This window comes from Bombina bombina, chromosome 6, assembly GCF_027579735.1.
Source record: "Bombina bombina isolate aBomBom1 chromosome 6, aBomBom1.pri, whole genome shotgun sequence".
Classification (NCBI taxonomy): domain Eukaryota; kingdom Metazoa; phylum Chordata; class Amphibia; order Anura; family Bombinatoridae; genus Bombina; species Bombina bombina.
In genome coordinates this window covers 713,615,838-713,637,971 of record NC_069504.1, presented here as the reverse complement: position 1 = coordinate 713,637,971, position 22,134 = coordinate 713,615,838, and the positions used below count along the sequence as shown (strand labels likewise).

The following is a 22,134-nucleotide window of genomic DNA, read 5'->3' as shown; positions in this document are numbered from 1 at the left end:
AACTATTCTACCTAGTTAAAATAAATACAAACTTGCCTGTAAAATAAAAATAAACCCTAAGCTAGATACAATGTAACTATTGGTTATATTGTAGCTAGCTTAGGGTTTATTTTACAGGTAAGTATTTAGTTTTAAATATGAATTATTTAGGTAATGATAGGAATTTTATTTAGATTGATTTAAATTATATTTAAGTTAGGGGGTGTTAGGGTTAGGGTTAGACTTAGATTTAGGGGTTAATACATTTAGTATAGTGACTGCGATGTTAGGGACGCCAGATTAGGGATTAATAATATTAAACTAATGTTTGCGATGCGGGAGTGAGGCGGCTTAGGGGTTAATATGTGTAGGTAGGTTGCAGTGACATTGGGGGCGGCAGATTAGGGGTTGATAAATATAATGTAGGTTGTGGCGATGTCTGGAGCGGAAGATTAGGGGTTAATAAGAATAATGTAGGTGGCGGCGATGTTAGGGGCAGCAGATTAGGGGTTAATAATATTTAAATAGTGTTTGCGAGGTGGGAGTGCGGCGGTCTAGGGGTTAATATGTTTATTATAGTGGCGGTGATGTCCGGAGCGGCAGATTAGGGGTTAAAAATTTTATTATAGTGTTTGCGATGTGGGAGGGCTTCGGTTTAGGGGTTAATAGGTAGTTTATGGGTGTTAGTGTACTTTTTAGCACTTTAGTTATGAGTTTTATGCTACAGCATTGTACCATAAAACTCATAACTACTGACTTTCAAATGCGGTAGGAATCTTGGCGGTAGAGGGTGTACCGCTCACTTTTTGGCCTCCCAGGACAGACTCGTAATAAAAGCGCTATGGAAGTCCCATAGAAAAAAGACTTTACGAAGTTTACGTAAGTCGTTTTGCGGTAAGGCCAAAAAAGTGTGCGGTGCCCCTAAACCTGCAAGACTCGTAATACCAGCGGTAGTAAAAAAGCAGTGTTAGGACCTGTTAACGCTGCTTTTTCACCTAATGCAAAACTCGTAATCTACCTGCAGATGTTTTATATAATGACTTTCTTAAACAAAAAATAATATTTTATATGGTGGACAATATGGTTTGCAAATAACAGTTATTCTTAGAAAAAATCAAGCTGAAAACCAAAAAATGTATAAGTAACAACTTTAACTATGACAAAACACTACTTATTTTACACTTTTTATAACTCTCGAATCAACCCCTTGAGTGCTAATGACGGCTCAAAGCCCAAAGCCTCAACTACCTTTCTTGCAGTCTGGGGGCCCCCATCCGCTCCTACCCCGGCGATCAGGCCTGCATAGTGACAGGCCTCGCCGGGGCTTCCCGTTACGTGCGGTTACGTGACGCACAACTTTATTTAAAATTGTCAATACAAAGTATAGGGAAAGGGGGCATGCTGCTTAGAAGCCTGTATCTCAGGGATCTAAGCAGCTACAGACCCCAAGACCCACCATTGGAAAGGTAATCGCCTAACCTTTCCAACGGTATAAGTCTTAGCAACTGCATTTTTACCTACCAAATCTTAAAATTAAAAAAATAATCCATAATCATTATAATAATAACCATATTTGTATTATAAAATAAGTAATGACATTTGAAGCCCTTTTATGTATTTAAAAATACTATTAATTTGACCTAAATAGGAGTTGTTGTATAAACATTGTGGGCCAGCTTTTAAGTGGAGTGCTTTTTAATGCTCCTGCTCGAGCGTTAACTGTGCTAGAAGTAAGCTTTTTGCACGCTCATATTATGGGGATAGAGCTTGAGGCCCCGTGTTTCTGGCGAGCCTGCAGGCTCGCCAGAAACACCAGTTATGAAGCAGTGGTCTAAAGACCGCTGCTCCATAACCTGTCCGCCTGCTCTGAGAAGGCGGACAGACATCGCCGCAATTCAACCCGATCGAGTACGATCGGGTTGATTGATACCCCCCTGCTGGCGGCCCATTGGCCGCGAGTCTGCAGGGGGCGGCGTTGCACCAGCAGCTCAATGCTAAATACGGAGAGCGTATTGCACTCCGTATTCAGCGAGGTCTGGCGGACCTGATCCGCACTGTCGGATCAGGTCCGCCAGACTTTGATAAATAGAGGCCTATGAGTTGAAAGTAAACTGTTTTTGCTTGGGCACTCACCTGAAGAATGTAAAAGGCCAAATTTTATTAAATATAAATATTGCATAAATATGATTTTTCATGTTTTCAGCTACTTAACTGCAAAGGGATCCAATGCACACACACACACATATATATATATATATATATATATATATATATATATATATATATATATATATATATATATATATGTGTGTGTGTGTTAACCCTTAACACTTATAAAAATGTTAACAAAAAGAGAATAAATCACATAAGAAATTCAGCGCAACAAACACAATGTTATCAAGATAAAGTCAGTCTTAATAGAAGGTCAGTCTTGATATAAAGCACTTTTCTGATCTTCGTTCTTGATACTTCTAAAGCCTTTCTATCCCCAGTATTATTGTGAGATGGAATATAAATAATACAATATGGTGGGTGTCTCCTTACCGGAATTACCCTCAATCGTATGAGGTAATGAATGCTCTCAAATGTTAGCCCAGGCAACTCTGGATCGGTAGTGATGTTTCATTTGTAACAGTTCTTTACAGAATGGTTTAGTTGTTCTTTTGCTCTGTTCTTGTACGTGCCACTTGTCGAATGGAAACTTCCAAAGGATATTCTCCTTGTGATATGGATCCTTCTTGTGGTCTCTCAGGAGTATGGTATTCCTCCGATTCAATGGTTATAGAGGAGAAAAGAACAAACAAGACATAGCGTAATACTGTATAAAAAATGGATTTATTACAGATACTTTAACGCTACACACTTACATTAAAAGCCCTCAATCCATGATGAGGTAAGCATTCACATGTATAAATGATACCAGATGTAGGTTGGACCAGGCCAATCTAGTAGTGCAGGACTGGATACAATGTAAACCTTAGTCCATGTATGTTATATTACCATACTAGTTGATGGTGTATACACCTCTGACGAAGAAGTACCAAACGGACATACTTCGAAACGCGTAAGGGTTCTTTTTAAATAGCGGCAGTGCAGTTTCATACCCATAGCGGTCCGGTTCTTTCAGCTTGCCTCACACTAAGCTTCTAACACGCTGACAGGTGACTAATCACCCACAGGAAATAAAAGACTCACAGTGTGTTTTTAGGGCTTATAGCAAACTTTTTAGTTTAGCTTTTTTATGGTACCTATTTAAAATGTTTTAATTATTTGGTTTTGCAAGTGCACTGCAATCCCGTATTCCTAAATATAGCAAACTATATCCAGACCTAACTCACCGTTATTTGTTTGCACCAAGAAGTTTCTGATTGGAAGCCTCATTATTTTTCTGGAGTGACTTTTTAATATCAACTAGTATGGTAATATAACATACCTGGACTAAGGTTTACATTGTATCCAGTCCTGCACTACTAGATTGGCCTGGTCCAACCTACATCTGGTATCATTTATACATGTGAATGCTTACCTCATCATGGATTGAGGGCTTTTAATGTAAGTGTGTAGCGTTAAAGTATCTGTAATAAATCCATTTTTTATACAGTATTACGCTATGTCTTGTTTGTTCTTTTCTCCTCTATAACCATTGAATCGGAGGAATACCATACTCCTGAGAGACCACAAGAAGGATCCATATCACAAGGAGAATATCCTTTGGAAGTTTCCATTCGACAAGTGGCACGTACAAGAACAGAGCAAAAGAACAACTAAACCACTCTGTAAAGAACTGTTACAGACGAAACATCACTACCGATCCAGAGTTGCCTGGGCTAACATTTGAGAGCATTCATTACCTCATACGATTGAGGGTAATTCCGGTAAGGAGACACCCACCATATTGTATTATTTATATTCCATCTCACAATAATACTGGGGATAGAAAGGCTTTAGAAGCATCAAGAACGAAGATCAGAAAAGTGCTTTATATCAAGACTGACCTTCTATTAAGACTGACTTTATCTTGATAACATTGTGTTTGTTGCACTGAATTTCTTATATGATTTATTCTATTTTTGTTAACATTTTTATAAGTGTTAAGGGTACACTTTTATCATTTTTTCATGCTGCACATCCACTGAACTATCAGGTAGTTACATAATATATTATATTTTGTCCACCTTTTCTATTGGTTATAATTTAGCGCTGATAACATCTCTTGTCTAAATCTATATATGTGTGTGTGTATATATGTATACATATGTATTTATGTGTTTATATGTGTATATATGTCACTTGTCTGTAAATACGCAGATATATATATATATATATATATATATATATATTAGAACCAAGAGATTTAAAAAGCGCTGGATAGTGTATTCTTAATAATAGTAACTTGAGGACACCCAGTATTTCCAACAGCAGCTACTATCTATGGAGTATATTGTGTACAAACCCTCTATAGTACACTCAATGCTGGAGAAAAAATGTATTGCAAGTGGGGGTAGAGCGCTATGTTAGAAAATACATAAGTACTTAGTGGTTAATTGATTTAACAAAAACCCATATGCATATTGTCTATATATCATATGTTATTGACAAACATGTGTATATAAATTTATACACCAAGATAATATTGAAAAAAACTCTATCAAAGGTAGTTATGCTCCTTATAGATATTAACAACTGACCAGTTTGTTGCAAGCATAAAGCACTATAATATTAAAATGTTATTATAATGACACAGATAATTTAAGTAATCCGAAGTCGAATAGGAGTGAAGAGTGGAAGTTATTACTTTCCTTGACTTCAATCTTATGAGCTAAGTGCCGCACCATAAGAAGGATATCTCCGGAGGATCTCCAAAAGCCCCTATTCTGCTTCTTGGGGGATGGTAGAATCTTCTTCCAATTGTATATTCCGGATCACATGCAGTTTCCTCACACTGGAAATCAAGCCCACATTTATAGTCTTGGACACATTTTTCTGTAGGTTTGCAAATGATTACATCCCATAGATGGCCAGAGCAGACTCGCCCTTTAAATTTTGCCGGCTGCTTAAGATTTCTGTACCTGTACTTTTTTCCTTCACAAGGAAAACACGATGACCATTCAGACTACTGACCAAGGTCAAAATCAGTGGGGAATGGTGACGCGCTCCTGATACTTCTCCTGAGCTCCTGTAACCTCAGGTGAGAATATAGCTCATTCGCTCACCAGCTATATAAACGTACAAACACCTGTGATAAACCCATTTTTGCTTGTGCATAACTGTTAGCGCTCCACTTGTAATCTAGCCCTGTATTAGGTATTTAATTCCCTTATGCCAATAATTGTATCAGTAATTTTATATCCTTTTCATATTACAGTGGATGCATAAAACCTCTAGGTATCTGCTGAATAAATCTTTATTTCTAATAGTTCTATTATTACTTTAAATCTACTTGGAAATGTTAAGGCATAAAACACTACATTTAAGGCAATATTCCAATAATGAGCAGGCAGCAACTGAGTTCCTAAAAAATTATAGCCAAGCAAGAGCAGGACATGGCCCCAATCACAGTTCATTCTGCAAAACTCCTGCCGAGCCTTGCCCACAAAAATTCATGCCAGGCACCCATAGAAGCTTTAAACAGCAGACTCACTGAGAGGAGCACTCCAGACTCCCAACTGAAGAATCAGGCCCCTCCCATTAGCTCTGTCGCACTCTGTCCAGACCCTGACGTAAAAAATAGGGCCCTGACTCTGCCTGCTAGGATGACAAATAACTTCTGCCTGGTATGGACCGGGGAATACTAGCCTTGCTACATGCAATCACCACAGGGGAGACAAAATGACCACCATGGACTTACAAATAGCTAGAGCTAGTGCAAATGCACATGCTCCAGCCACAGCAGCTAACCAACCCTAAGGAAGCTGATTACACCCCCCCCCCCCCATCTGCTGTACCAAATAAAATTGTTAGGAACAGGAGGGAGGAAAAAAACCACTTGAGCAGGCGGACAGACATCGCCGGAAATCAACCCGATCGAGTACAATCGGGTTGATTGACATCTCCCTGCTGGCGGTCCATTGGCCGCGAGTCTGCAGGGGGCGGCGTTGCACCAGCAGCTCTTGTGAGCTGCTGGTGCAATGCTGAATACGGAGAGCGTATTGCTCTCTGTATTCAGCGAGGTCTGGCAGACCTGATCCGCACTGTTGGATCAGGTCCGCCAGACTTTGGTAAATAGAGGCCTACATCTGTAGTTTTAAAATAATTAGACTGGCCTCTGGGCAGGCTTATCGACTAGTCCAGTATAAAACCATTTACTAACTTACTTAGAAGCTCCAATTTTAGCACTGTTGATGAGGTTTGGCTGGGACACCCAATGAAAGGGGCTGGGAAAAAAAGAAGAGCAGACACTCTTCCCCTTCCCTGCATATGAAAAGACAGAACACATAAACAGGAGCCAGCAGGAGTCTGTAAACGGTAAACGCATGTATTTATCTGACACTGTGGGGCTTGGTTAAGATTCTGAAAATCAGCACAATGTTATTAAAAAATAAGCAAACTTATACATTGTTACAAAGACACTAGCAGATTGGCTATATAAATGGATCATCTACAGAACATTTATGCAAAGAAAAATCTAGCGTACAGTGTCCTTTTAACAGAGTAAAACTAAGTCATTTAATTGTAGTACCTTAAAAGGACATAAAAGTACAAAATAAAAAAATGCTCTAATGCATTTTATTCTTGAACTTTTGCTTGCATTGAATTGTGTGTTTAAGACCTGTAAATAGGTTAAACACATAGTTAAAGTCAGCTTAAGAGCAGCAATGCATTACTAGGAGCTATCTGACCACATCTTGTGAGCTCATGACATAGGCCCCAAGTTATCAAAGTCTGGCGGACCTGATCCAACAGTGCAGATCAGGTCCACCAGACTTCGCTGAATACGGCGAGCAATGTGCTCGCCATATTCAGCATTGCACCAGCAGCTCACAAGAGCTGCTGGTGCAACGCCGCCCCCTGCAGGCTCGTGGCCATTGGGCCGCCAGCAGGGGGTGTCAATCAACCCGATCGTACTCGATCGGGTTGATTTCCGGCGATGTCTGTCCGCCTGCTCAGAGCAGGAGGACAGGTTATGGAGCACCGGTCTTTGTTACCGCTGCTTCATAACTTGTGTTTCTGGCGAGCCTGCAGGCTCGCCAGAAACACAGGGCATCAAGCTCCATTCGGAGCTTGATACATATGCCCCCTTATGTTTATTTACGTAGCCATGTAGCACGCATATTACAAGTTTAAAGTAAATTGTTTGCTTGCTAACGAAAGCCAGCGCACGCTAACTTCTACTCTCCATAGACTTTAATAGAGCATGCAAACTGGAAAAAATCTAACCCAACATGCATTAGACTAACTGCGCTAACCTAAGGGTAGTTATGAATATTTTACATTCCAATGTTCTTCACATAGAAAGAAAATGTGCTATTTATTTTTAACTAGATATTTCTATATATGATCAATTATTTAAAAAAAATATATATCTATACCTATATATCTATATGAACAGGGCTCAAAATTTCAGGTCCTAAGCTACTAGCCAGGCCAAAAATGTTACTCGCCACTTCTGATCCCACCCATTACCCGCCCACTGCATACCCAGGCCACGCCTACTCACCCACCCACTGCATACCCACGTCAGGCCCACTACTTCAACCATTCTTTTCAGCGCCCACATTTAATTAGGAGCTAGTGGCACACACACTGAAACAGAGAACACACACACACTGTGACAGAGGGAACACACACAAACACACACACTGTGACAGAGGAAACACACACACACACACACACACTGTGACAGGGAGCACACACACACTGTGACAAGGGGCACACACACACACTGTGACAGGGAGCACACACACACTGATAGGGAGCATACACTGTGACAGAGGGAACACACACACACAAACTGTGACAGGGAGCACACACACACTGTGACAGGGAGCACACACACACTGTGACAGGGAGCACACACACACTGTGACAGCGAGCACACACACACTGTGACAGCGAGCACACACACACTGTGACAGGGAGCACACACACACACTCTGTGACAGGGAGCACACACACACACTATGACAGGGAGCACACACACACACACACACACTGTGAAAGGGAGCACACACACACACTGTGACAGGGAGCACACACACACACACTGTGACAGGGAGCACACACACATACTGACAGGGAGCACACACACACTGTGACAGGGAGCACACACACTGTGACAGGGAGCACACACACACACACACTTTGACAGGGAGCACTCACACACACACACACTGTGACAGGGAGCACACACACACACACACTGTGACAGGGAGCACACACACACTGTGACAGGGAGCACACACACACACTGTGACAGGGAGCACACACACACTGTGGCAGGGAGCACACACACACACATTGACAGGGAGCACATACACACACACACACTGTGACAGGGAGCACACACACACTGTGGCAGGGAGCACACGTTTCAATACCGTGTTAACTCTGTAGACTGTAGAAATATTGCTAGGTATAAGTTATTTTTATAGATTTATACATAGTCACATTCATGTTCGCACAACCAGAGGGGAGGGGACTTTCTCCAGTTCTGTTTCCAGACATGTCTTTGCGAGAGGTAAGCTTCTTGTTTTACACTGAAAAGGGGCTGTCTGCTGTTTGTTTCAGTTCAGCACTATTCCCTGCTTACACAGGCTACTACTTCCGCATGGGTTAAAAAGTGTTTAGTAGGGAGGGGTTGCTGTGTGTACATTTGTGCTGCAGTATTTGCCAGCATTTAACCCATTGACTGCTAGAGATGGTTTTTTTAGCCCTACATGACAAAACTGCTGTAAATTTACAACTGTGGTGTGACGTATTTTTTAGGTGACCGGGTCCTGTGCACTGCTAGCCCGCAGCAGGGCTAACAGTGGGAACAATCTACCTGCCCGGTGCCAGGAACTGCTCTACTCACTTGTTCCTGAGTCTCCTGGATGCGACACCCCTCTCCTTGTCACACTTACTGCCACATTGAAGCCGCCACCGGTCCGGTCCACACTCCACTCGCTAGCTTACAAATTCCCACTTTGAATTGAGCGCGTTCAGCGCTGCCCTGCATCCTGACCTGATCTGACAATGAAGTGGGCGTGACCAGGCCCGCCACAATCAACAAGCATGGCGGTGATGTGTGAGGATGGCAGGGGGTAGAAGACGTCTGTGGAGATTATCAGACTCAGTGCGGGCTCTCTAATTAGGCGGCTGCTTCAGAGCTGCCACTGCCTGGGAAACCACTCTTTAATTAGTGAGCCAGATCATTAGTGAGCCAGATCTGCAACATGAGTTTCCACCCTGCTGAACTAAAACTTTCTCGCCACTGCATAAATTTCACTCGCCAAATGCGAGTTGGCGAGTGGAATTTTTGAGCCTTGTATATGAATATATATATATATAGGTATATATACATATGTATATAAAAATTATATTTAAAAATACATAGAACAGTTTCCCCTATGTGAAGAACATTGGAATTTAAAATATTTACAGTACATGCACAGTAAAACAAATTATTGCATATTAAAATATATTAAAAATGATTTTATATATATATATATATATATATATATATATATATATATGTCTGTGTTTATATGTGTATGTATTTACACATATACACATATAAACATAAATACACATGTATATACATATATGCATACGTGTAGATATATATATGTACATGTATACACATATTTAGATGTATACGTATGTATATATATAATATAGCCCTTTCTATTCAAACACCTTGTCATATACCATATACCTTTTAACCCCTATAACTTTTGTTTTATATTTATATAAATATTTGTATTAGATAGTGTATTTATGAATGCAACACTTTATTTGAATGTTGTGTTTGGTGTAACTTTGTTTTTTAGCCCTAAACCTTTAAGTGAGGACTTCAGTCGCTCTAACAAACTCAATGATCGCAAATTTAGTTTGCGCTTGTGCGGTCACATTTACTTTCAACTTGAAATATGAGCGCAAGATAACGTGGGCGTGATATTTCAATATAGCGTGCATGTTAACGTTAGCGTGCCCCTTGTAATCTAGCCCAAAAACTTCTGGGGCTTTTTGGAACATTATTTTGCAATTTATGTTTCTTTTCTATGCATACAGCACCCTGTATAGCTAGATAAACTGATCAAAGGCTAAAACTTGCCTTTCTAAAAAAATTTGTGGGATCTTGCCGTACCGTTAAAATGTATAGATCATCTTGCAGGAGAGGAGAGCTATAGATCCTCAGGACCTGTTCATACTGAGCTCCTCTAACTAGTCTATGGAGCCAGTATCCACTGTCCTTTGAGTAATACTTGTAGCCTATCTCTATTGTAGTAGGAAAGACAGACTTTATGTCCCCATAGCTCTCTTCTATGTTATTGTGTCCCTCACTGAAGACTTCTTGACCCATAGTTCCTACTTGCCTGTACCACCTTGTAGTGAAAAGGACAGACTGAAGTTCTGGGCTTTCAAGAGATATAAAAGTACTAAAAAAAAGTATATGTGCTAATGTTTGCATATATGTATGTGTTTAATTCCTGTAATGGGGTTAAAAACATAGCTAAAGTGATCTCCAGAGTAGCAAAGCACTGCTGGGAGGCAGCTGAACACATCATTCTGGTGAACCAATGACAAGAGCAGGGTCGGCTCCAAGGGGGGGCATTGGGGGGCAATGCCCACCCAAATGGAATGCTGTGCCCCCTCAAAAAATATTGATATGATCATACGCTTTAAAAATAATAAATAAAATAATGAATTGTTATGTAGTGATGCATAGCTAAATCTAATCTACAAAATTACCAGTATCTGAAAACCTAGTATCCTCACTGCTATTGCAAACAAAGGGGTTAATTGCATTGGCGGGTTTGGGGTGCATGGCTGTTTAGGGGACATTATTGAGATTTGAGAATGAGTTTAAGGGTTTTGGATCATGGTGATTAAGGGGTGAATTGTTTTTAAGGAGCTATTGCACTGGGGGTCTCAAATTTAATGGCTCTGTTTTAGTGCACTGCATAGGATTTAGACTTCATTCTTTTAACTAGTGATTTAGCACATATTCTCCAAATGTTAATAGTGGGGGAAAAGCCAGCCAGAAGCTACACTTTCCTGCAGAATATGTAGGTCTGCTCTTATTTTGACTCTCATACATGCTTTGCAAATACGTGCCCCCTCGTGAAAAGAAAATGCCCCCCCCCCCCCATTTAAATCGTTCTGGAGCCAACCCTGGACAAGAGGCATATATTTGTAGAGCCATGAATAACCCGCTAGCTCCCAGTAAGGCATTGATACTTCTAAGTATAATTTTTAACAAAGGATATCAAGAGAACGTAGTATGTTTAAACTATCTCTACATTGCATGCAATACCCAAACCATTGTTTAATTCTGACCTTGCAGGAGCAGCTTGCTGAACAAACCAGATTGGCTAAATCTAACCCTGTGCCACCCTATGTTGGGTAGTAAAAATTAAATATCCCTTTGATCTATATTTTCGAGTGCTGTTTTACCCTAGAGTGGAAGCTTAATCCTCTGTCCCATAGGAGCATCTAACCTCACTCAGCATCTCACTATTAAATAGAAATTAGGTTTTAATGCAGGGTCTCTATGGGATGCTAAATGGAGAATTTCCATGGAAACCTCCAGTCTCCTCTCACTGTCTCTGTATTTATTACCTGGCTAGCAGAAGGTGTTAATATTGATTTCCTCTTGGTGTCCTGATAAAAGGCAGGGGCATAAGATATGTAAAAAGAATCTGGCACTCAGACAGAAGGGACACAAAGAGAAAATGTCACTAAAGTTACAGGATCTATAAGGTAAGCTCATTGCACAGCAATCTTACTTATTATTCATATGAGAGCACTGTGCATACACATGCAGTAGGAAACAGTCTCACTAATTATAATATACAGCGACTGCCAAGCTAACTCATGCAAAGCAGGGCCAGAGATAATGTATAATTAGGTAATAATTCTGTCAGTCTCTTTTTCTTTTTAACTGTCTCATTTGATATTAGACAAGATATAGGCCTCTAGTTATCAATGTCTGTCGGACCTGATCCGTCAGAGCGGATCAGGTCCGACAGATATCGCTGAATACGGCGAGCAATACGCTCGCCATATTCAGCATTGCACGAGCAGCTCACAAGAGCTGCTGGTGCAACGCCACCCCTGCAGACTCGCGGCCAATGGGCCGCCAGCAGGGGGGTGTCAATCAACCCGATCGTACTCAATCGGGTTGATTTCCGGCGATGTCTGTCCGCCTGCTCAGAGCAGGCAGACAGGTTATGGAGCAGCGGTCTTTGTGACCGCTGCTTCATAACTGCTGTTTCTGGCGAGCCTGCAGGCTCGCCAGAAACACGGGGCATCAAGCTCCATTCGGAGCTTGATACATTTGCCCCATAGTGTCTTATATAGAAGAGCATCTCACTACCTGTAAGACAATCTAACTCATAAGATGGCAGTCTCATACCAAAGGGCAGTCACATTTATGAAAAATGTCTAACAATTTGACAGTAAGGAAAACAACGTATTTTCAAACCAACTGTTTGCTTTTACATGTACAGACACACACCAGTTGCAGCCTGTACACATCCGGGGATGTCACATGGATTAAAAGGAGGAAACTGTGCATTAGTTTAGTCTATGAATAAATCACCATCAAAAAACATCACACAGCCAGTATAGCTCATTCAAAGATATAATGCAGTGTTATTTGTACAAACACCGATAAATGCTGCAGCAGTTCATGGAGTGGGATCCTCAATAATAATCCCTCTCTGTTACAGATGAACACAGATTTGTCACCTCTGGTGTGAAATCCTCATTAATATTTATATGTTGATAAAGCTCCTCTTTATTCCATTAAAGCAGATATCACTAGGATGGAAACATTATGACTACAATCTGTGTATTATATTAAAGTTATATACATCAAGGTCCAATTCTGGGGTTGGATCCTCTAGCATGATATATATATATATATATAAATTCATCTAAAAGCTGCTCTCTAGTTAAGCACAGTACAGCCACCTCTGAGGAGGGATCCTTAACTCTCTATTTATGCAGATTATCTTTCTGAGGAAGGATCCATCAGTAATATTAATATATATATACAGCCCCTCTCTATTACAGTTACACACAGTGCCGTCACTTCTGGGACGGGATCCTCAGTAACATCTGAGTATTTATACAGCTCCTCTCTATTGCAGTTACCAGAGGCGTAACTAGAAACCACAGGGCCCAGGTGCAAGAATCTAAGAAGGGCCCCCTCACCAACCCTCCAAAAAAAGGTGAATTTAATACATACATTTTTTTTTTTTTTTACATTTAACACAGAAAAAAATGTGAATCAAATTGCATGTCTGCAAAAGGAGGAACCCTGTGCCCACAGTCTGACCCCCTATTACTGTATATATATATAGTGACACTATTTAACCCCCTAGTACTGTATATAGTAAGTTAGTGACACAGTCTGTAATCTGCCGGTGAGATGGCTGGCCTGACCCTACCCGCCCAGTACTTTATAAAGTGACATGATCCACCCCCCCATACTGTATATAGTGGTACTGTATAGTGACACTGTTTACCCCCTGCCCCCCCATGCTGTAGTAACAAGGTCTGTAATTTGCTGGTTCCACAAACATACACACACACATACATGCATAAATACACACATAGTCACATACATACACACATACATGTATAAATACACACACAGTCACATACACACACACATACATGCATAAATACACACACAGTCACATACATACATACACATACATGCATAAATACACACACAGTCACATACATACACATACATGCATAAATACACACACAGTCACATACATACACACATACATGCATAAATACACACACAGTCACATACATACACATACATGCATAAATACACACACAGTCACATACATACACACATACATGCATAAATACACACACAGTCACATACATACACATACATGCATAAATACACACACAGTCACATACATACACATACATGTATAAATACACACACAGTCACATACATACACACATACATGCATAAATACACACACAGTCACATACATACACATACATGCATAAATACACACACAGTCACATACATACACATACATGCATAAATACACACACAGTCACATACATACACACACAGTCACATAAATACACACACAGTCACATACATACACACATACATGCATAAATACACACACAGTCACATACATTCACACACACATAAACACCAATGGGTAAAACAGAAACACTAACCCCTGTAGTCATGTCACACTCACATGATATCAGTGCAGGCAGTGGTAGGTTAACGTTTTTTATAAATAAAAAAAAATTATAATTTTTTTTTTTTTTTTTTTTAAGCTGGGCCCCCACCCTCAGGGGCCCAGTCGCACCTGCGACCTCTGCACTCCCTGTAGTTTCGCCCCTGGCAGTTACACACAATGCAATCACTCCTGGGCCAGGATCCTCAGTGACATCTGAGTATTTATACAGCTCCTCTCTATTACAGTTACACACAGTGCCGTCACTTCTGGAACGGGATCCTCAGTAACATCTGAGTATTTATACAGCTCCTCTCTATTACAGTTACACACAATGCAGTCACCTCTGGGGTGGGATCCTCAGTAACATCTGAGTATTTATACAGCTCCTCTCTATTGCAGTTACACACAATGCAGTCACTCCTGGGCCAGGATCCTCAGTGACATCTGAGTATTTATACAGCTCCTCTCTATTACAGTTACACACAGTGCCGTCACTTCTAGGACGGGATCCTCAGTAACATCTGAGTATTTATACAGCTCCTCTCTATTGCAGTTACATACAGTGCAGTTACTTCTGGGGTGGGATCCTCAGTAACATCTGAGTATTTATACAGCTCCTCTCTATTACAGTTACACACAGTGCAGTCACTTCTGGGGTGGGATCTTCAGTAACATCTGAGTATTTATACAGCTCCTCTCTATTACAGTTACATACAATGCAGTCACCTCTGGGTGGGATCCTCAGTAACATCTGAGTATTTATACAGCTCCTCTCTATTACAGTTACACACAATGCAGTCACCTCTGGGGTGGGATCCTCAGTAACATCTGAGTATTTATACAGCCCCTCTCTATTACAGTTACACACAGTGCAGTCACTTCTGGGGTGGGATCCTCAGTAACATCTGAGTATTTATACAGCTCCTCTCTATTACAGTTACACACAATGCAATCACCTCTGGGGTGGGCTTCTCAGTAACATCTGAGTATTTATACAGCTCCTCTCTATTACAGTTACACACAATGCAATCACCTCTGGGGTGGGCTTCTCAGTAACATCTGAGTATTTATACAGCTCCTCTCTATTACAGTTACACACAATGCAGTCACCTCTGGGGTGGGATCCTCAGTAACATCTGAGTATTTATACAGCTCCTCTCTATTACAGTTACATACAATGCAGTCACCTCTGGGTGGGATCCTCAGTAACATCTGAGTATTTATACAGCTCCTCTCTATTACAGTTACACACAATGCAGTCACCTCTGGGGTGGGATCCTCAGTAACATCTGAGTATTTATACAGCTCCTCTCTATTACAGTTACACACAATGCAGTTACTTCTGGGGCGGGATCTTCAGTAACATCTGAGTATTTATACAGCTCCTCTCTATTACAGTTACACACAATGCAGTCATCTCTGGGGTGGGATTCTCAGTGACATCTAAGTATTTATACAGCTCCTCTCTATTACAGTTACACACAATGCAGTCACCTCTGGGGTGGGATTCTCAGTAACATCTGAGTATTTATACAGCTCCTCTTTATTACAGTTACACACAATGCAGTCACCTCTGGGGTGGGATTCTAAGTAACATCTGAGTATTTATACAGCTCCTCTCTATTGCAGTTACACACAATGCAGTCACCTCTGGGGTGGGATTCTCAGTAACATCTGAGTATTTATACAGCTCCTCTCTATTGCAGTTACACACAATGCAGTCATCTCTGGGTGGGATTCTCAGTAACATCTGAGTATTTATACAGCTCCTCTCTATTGCAGTTACACACAATGCAGTCACCTCTGGGGTGGGATCCTCAGTAACATCTGAGTATTTATACAGCTCCTCTCTATTGCAGTTACACACAATGCAGTCACTTCTGGGGTGGGATTCTCAGTAACATCTGAGTATTAATACAGCTCCTCTCTATTGCAGTTACACATAATGCAGTCACTTCTGGGGTGGGATTCTCAGTAACGTCTGAGTATTTATACAGCTCCTCTCTATTGCAGTTACACACAATGCAGTCACCTCTGGGTGGGATCCTCAGTAACATCTGAGTATTTATACAGCTCCTCTCTATTACAGGTACACACAATGCAGTCACCTCTGGGGCAGGATCCTCAGTAACATATGAGTATTTATACAGATCCTATCTATTACAGTTACACACACTACAGTCAATATTAAATCGGCCCCACTGTATCGATTTTTTTTAAATTTTCTGGGTATCCTTTATTGAAGGAGCAGTAATAAACTACCAGCAGTTAGCTGAACACATCTGTAGCCAATGAAAACAGGCCTATATGTGCAGCCATCAATCTGCAGCTAACTTCCGGTTTCTGAGCCTACCTAGGTATTCTTTTCAACAAATAATATCAAGAGAACAAAGCAAATTAGGTAACAGACGTAAATTGGAAAGATGTTTAAAATTATATGCTCTATCAGAATCAAGAAAAAAAATGGGTTTCATGTTCATTTAAAGATATGGATCACTAATATGCATATTTGATTACATCGGAAAAACAACCATAACAGGAAAAAAACAAATTTGCAATGAAGAAGCCAGTCATTTCCTTTGAATTGAGTCCTTGCAATATCATGTTCCAACATGTTGCTGTTTGTGCAGAAAGGAAATAAGACAATACATTCTATATCCACTTAAAAGGACATTATTTTTTTTTAAAAATGGAGGAGTGACCGTATAGAACACCCATTTTGCAATGACATAGGGTAATGGAATAGATTCATAAAATACAAACTTTTTGATAGTCACTTAAGTTTGGTGATCAAACTGGCAGAGGAATTCGTTTTGCAATTTATTTGACCTCCCTTTCAGAGGATGAAAATGGTTATCCATAGAGTGAGTTAGAGAACAGATTTAAAAGCAAGTGCGCTATTGACAGTGAGATCTGACAGCTCTGGTATCATCCACCTTAGGATTAGATTACGAGTTGTTTGCTATTTATCACTTCCGCATCACTGCACTAGACTTATGCTTTTTTCAAGTGTCAGGTACCGCGCATATTACAAGTTAAAAGTAAAAAGTTTCAGCTTGCGCTCTAACCCTGTGCACAGAAAAAGCGGAAGTTAGAATATCGCGGCAGCGTTAACGTATTCCCTGATAGACATTAGTGTAGAGCAAAAAGTGGAAAAAACTAACACCTAACAAGTTGCACAAAAGTGATTGCATTCTCTCAAGTGAGCTAACCCGAAATTAAGTGTTAATATTTCATACTCCAATGTTTTTCACATAGAAGAATATGTTCTATTTATTCATAAACACATATTTTTATACTATCTTATATTTTGTGGTAAAATATATATCTATACCTATATATCTATATGATTATATATAGGTATAGATATATACAGATACATATTGCCCTATGTGAAGAACATTGGAATGTGAAATATTTACAGTCAATACATAGTTAAACCATAGCACCTTAGATAGACCTAAGCACCAATATTATTTTGTACCTTTTGTCAAGCCCTCAACTATATACCATATATATATATTATCTATAAATATATATATGTGTGTGTGTGTACATATGTATTTAGTTGTGTATAAGTGTCTGTAAATACATAGCTATACATATTAACATATAAATACATATGTACACACATATATACACACATATACATATTTAGACATGTATAAGTATGTATCTCTATGGTAAAGTCCTTTGCAGTCCCATTTTTTTCTGACACCTGAGACATCATATCTATGAGCCCTTATAACTTTTTGGGGGGATTTTTTAAAAATAATTTTTATTAGATGGTGTTATTATGAGTGTAACTGTACCTTTAATGTTATTTGGGCCTCTTTTTAGTCGAGTGTAAAAGTTTATCAGAGCTCTGAAGTCGCTCTATGTGCTTTAAGTTCAATTGCGCGCAAGCGAACACGTTTACTTTCACCTTGTAATATGCACGCTACTTCAGACGGCACAAATAACCATGTTAAACCCCTTAACACTCATGCACAAATGTTAGCGAGCCACTCGTAATCTAGTCCTTAACTGAGTGTCTTTCTTAATATCTGTAGCTTAAAGGGACATTCCAGCCAAAATTAGAATCCACATGGATGCATTTCAGTGTTGAATAGAAGCATTTTTGTAATTTACTGTACATATATTAGCATAAATGCTTCTAATAAAAGCTATAGCTATTTCAATAATGTATTTAAGTATGCACTGTGCACCAGCATATTAAACAAAGCACTTGCTCAGAGAGCCTAAGGTTCCTGTATCATCTGGCAATCATCTGGCAATAATTTAATTTGTTATTTGCTGAAATGAAACAAGCCCCACTGGTGCTCTGAGCAACTGCAGTATATAAAATGCTGGTGCATTGAGAATATCTAGCTATACTTCACATGCACGTGCAGAGAAAAATGTTAACACTAAATTTGTGATAATTTTACTAGAAGCATTTTTGTCAATACATGTATATTGCAAATATGTTTCTATTAAGAGATGTAATTCATCTATGTGCATTTAAAATCAGACTGGAATGTCCCTTTAATATAGCTACTTGGCTTTCATTCACAAAAATTGTAACCAGTGCAGCAACCTCTGAGATTGGTTCCTCACTAATATCTGTGTTTTTATACAGCTTTTCTCTTTTACAGTTATATGCACAACACAGCCACCTCTGGGGTAATAGCTCAGTAATATCTGTGTATTGATACAGTTCCTCTCATAGTGTAGCAATATCTGAAGTGGGATCCTTCATTTCTATGTGTTTATACTGACTCTTTTTAATGCAATAACACTTGTGCAACCACCTTATTCTTATTATTCTCTATAATTAAGAACCAAAATATAACATTTGTTATTTCCCACAATAAACATTATTCTGCATATAAAAACTTCTAGATCCTACTGATGGGCTCCATAATCATTAACCCCTTCCTAGAAAAAGTGATAGATCTCACCATATATTAATGCCCCTTACCTGTCATCCTGCTGCCAGTCACCTGTCAATAAATCACGAAATCTGTAACGTGGAGGAAGAGGTTGCACATCTTTATCCAGATCCATTTTAGAAACTGTGCCTTCCCCACGTTCCAAGAGAGGTAGCTCTTTTGCCAAGCCTTTCAAGAGGCTATTGCAACCACTAATTGAAGATTATAGTTCTTATTTATTTAAATTATTGCCAAAAACATTTTCTTTTTTATATACTATCCTTTATTTTATTGTCCTGAAATTGCTAAAAATCCTTGAAAACATCTTTAGAATTTAAATGGCATAAATAAAAATAAATAAAAAAGGATGTCCAGTGGTTAAATGATAACCTGTATGCAAATGACCATTTAGTATCTCATTGAAGTGGCAAAGTCATCTATTAGTTGGTGGAAGATTTTTTTTTTCCTTTTTTTTATTTCTAGACTAACATGTGTAACAATCTTCTGGTTATGGTGAAACCCATCCTGGAATTACAGATTTCTGTCTTGAGGCTGGATCAGTATTTACCCCCAAGGACTGTTGGTGATAAACTCTTCTCAACCCTCACTTCATAAGAGAGTCCCAATTTATTTGTAAGGATCAATCCAGTTGGGGAATCTCTTCTTCTTTCCTTTACATGCACAATGTTATTGGGATGCGGTCAGATCTACAGCCTGAGACCACTGGACAAGAGAATTGATATAGCAAGTGGCTTATGCAGGGGAAAAAGGTTTGAAGAAAAATTCCTCTTGTCTCTGCAATCTATGGGTTGTATATTTATATATATAACACTGTGCTGTAGCTGCTCAATCAGAGTAGGAAAGCCTAAGTGGGAGGGGTAAAGATTGAAAAAGGAAAAACATGATTTTTATTCACAGAGAGTTCAGCAGAAAAGGCAGAGAGGAAAGAGAGAGAAAAAAAGAAGAAAAATAGACCAAGAGTATTAAATTGTTATTACACAAGCATAATTAGATAATAAATATAAACATGAGTATAATCTGGAAACAAAAACAGTTTAGAAGGGAAATGAAGATTGCTATTATTTTAGAGTGAAATGCATGTCTAATAACAGGAATGTATCATATGTTCAATTAAAGGGTCACAATGGAATTGAAAATCCGGTGAACAAATGTAGAACAAAAATATATACTTTATATTAATGCTTAAAATGAGCAATTCTTTTGCAAGAGAAATAGCATTCACAGGTGTTGCAAAAAAGGAAGCAGTATTTGATTAGTAATTGGGACATAGATTACATTTATTATACATTTGAATTGTAGCCCATTAGCCTTAGGTTGCAAATAATTTTTATTTAGTTTTCATGTAGGCTTTACTGATACCTTTTCAGCAAGTCTTTATTATTATTTTTTCTTTTTTAATCATATTAGTTTTGTTTTTATTTTGATGCTATATCTGTTAGGTAAGCAGATTTCACTCCTGTTTTTTTTGGTGATAGAGAAAATTAGTTTGATTTGAAATTATATCCACACCACATTGCACCAATCACACCATGCACACACACACCAATCACACAACACCCACAGACACCACACATCACTGCACCAATCACATCATGCACACACACCAATCACAACAAACACACCAATCAGACCACTCCACACACACACACCACACCACACACACATACACACACACCAATCACAACACACACACCAATCACAACACACACACCAATAACACCACACACACCAATCACAACACACACACCAATAACACCACACACACACACATACACACCCAACACACACACACCCAACACACATGTATCCTCAATTTTCTTCCTAGTTACAAAAGTATTAAAAAATATAATAACTGTGAGGAGGTTAGGGTGTGTGGAACTCAGAATTCAGGAACAAATACACAGAACAATGGAAGTCTTTTTGAAAGCTTTACTGATTGATAAGTAAAAGAACAGTTGCTAGTTCAGATTGAAGATCACAAAAACAGCAAGTTTGAACATAGACCTTATGCAAATCACTAAAGTCTTTCACCAGCAACAAAGTCCAAAAGACACTGATGCTTGAATTGAGCAGTAAAGGGTGAGATTGACACAGAATAACTGATAGGTGCAGCTGGTTTAACAAAGGCTGTCACTGGTATTGTAGACACAGGTTTCTCAGCAGGCACAGGATACCCAGAAGGCACTGTTCGTGAGACTGTCACGGGATACCAGATAGGTGCAGCTTCAGAAACCAGGTGAGCATACACCGGTATCAGGTTATTCTGCTTGGCTTTCAGGAACCAGATGAGCATACGTAGGTGCAAGGTAAGTATGCTTGGTCTCAGGAGCAAGGTGAGCATACACAGGTATCAGGTAAGTATGCTATTGTCTCAGGAACAAGGTGAGCATACATCGGTATCAGGTTATTCTGCTTGGCTTTCAGGGACCAGGTGAGCATACGTAGGTGCAAGGTAAGTATGCTTGGTCACGGGAGCAAGGTGAGCATACACAGGTATCAGGTAAGTATGCTATTGTCTCAGGAACCAGGTGAGCATACACAGGTATCAGGTAAGTATGCTATTGTCTCAGGAGCAAGGTGAGCATACACAGGAATCAGGTAAGTATGCTATTGTCTCAGGAGCGAGGTGAGCAAAGTAGGTAAGGGAGTTTCCATAATTGCAACATGGCTACTTTAAATTTAGGCAGCACACAGTTGCGTGACTAGAGAGCTGCAGCACTATTGGCGTTCACAGAGACTGAGTTCCTCTGACCCTGTAAGTATTCTTACAATCGCTTGCATTATTTTACTTGCTGATCTTTAATCTGTAATGTAATGATTTCATTTTTGTAATCCCATAGCTA

General features: G+C 39.6%; 1 protein-coding gene across 1 annotated transcript in view; it reads right to left on the bottom strand.

Annotated features, from left to right (window-relative positions):
- Positions 1-19,677, bottom strand: part of LOC128663525 (potassium channel subfamily T member 2-like) — a 772,127-nt gene extending 752,450 nt beyond the window's left edge. Inside the window, exon 1 of the mRNA XM_053717898.1 lies at positions 19,321-19,677. Within this exon, the coding sequence (XP_053573873.1) occupies positions 19,321-19,406 (86 nt within the window). The 5' untranslated portion in view covers positions 19,407-19,677. The remainder of the gene's footprint in view (positions 1-19,320) is intronic.
- Between the last annotated feature and the right edge of the window lie 2,457 nt (positions 19,678-22,134).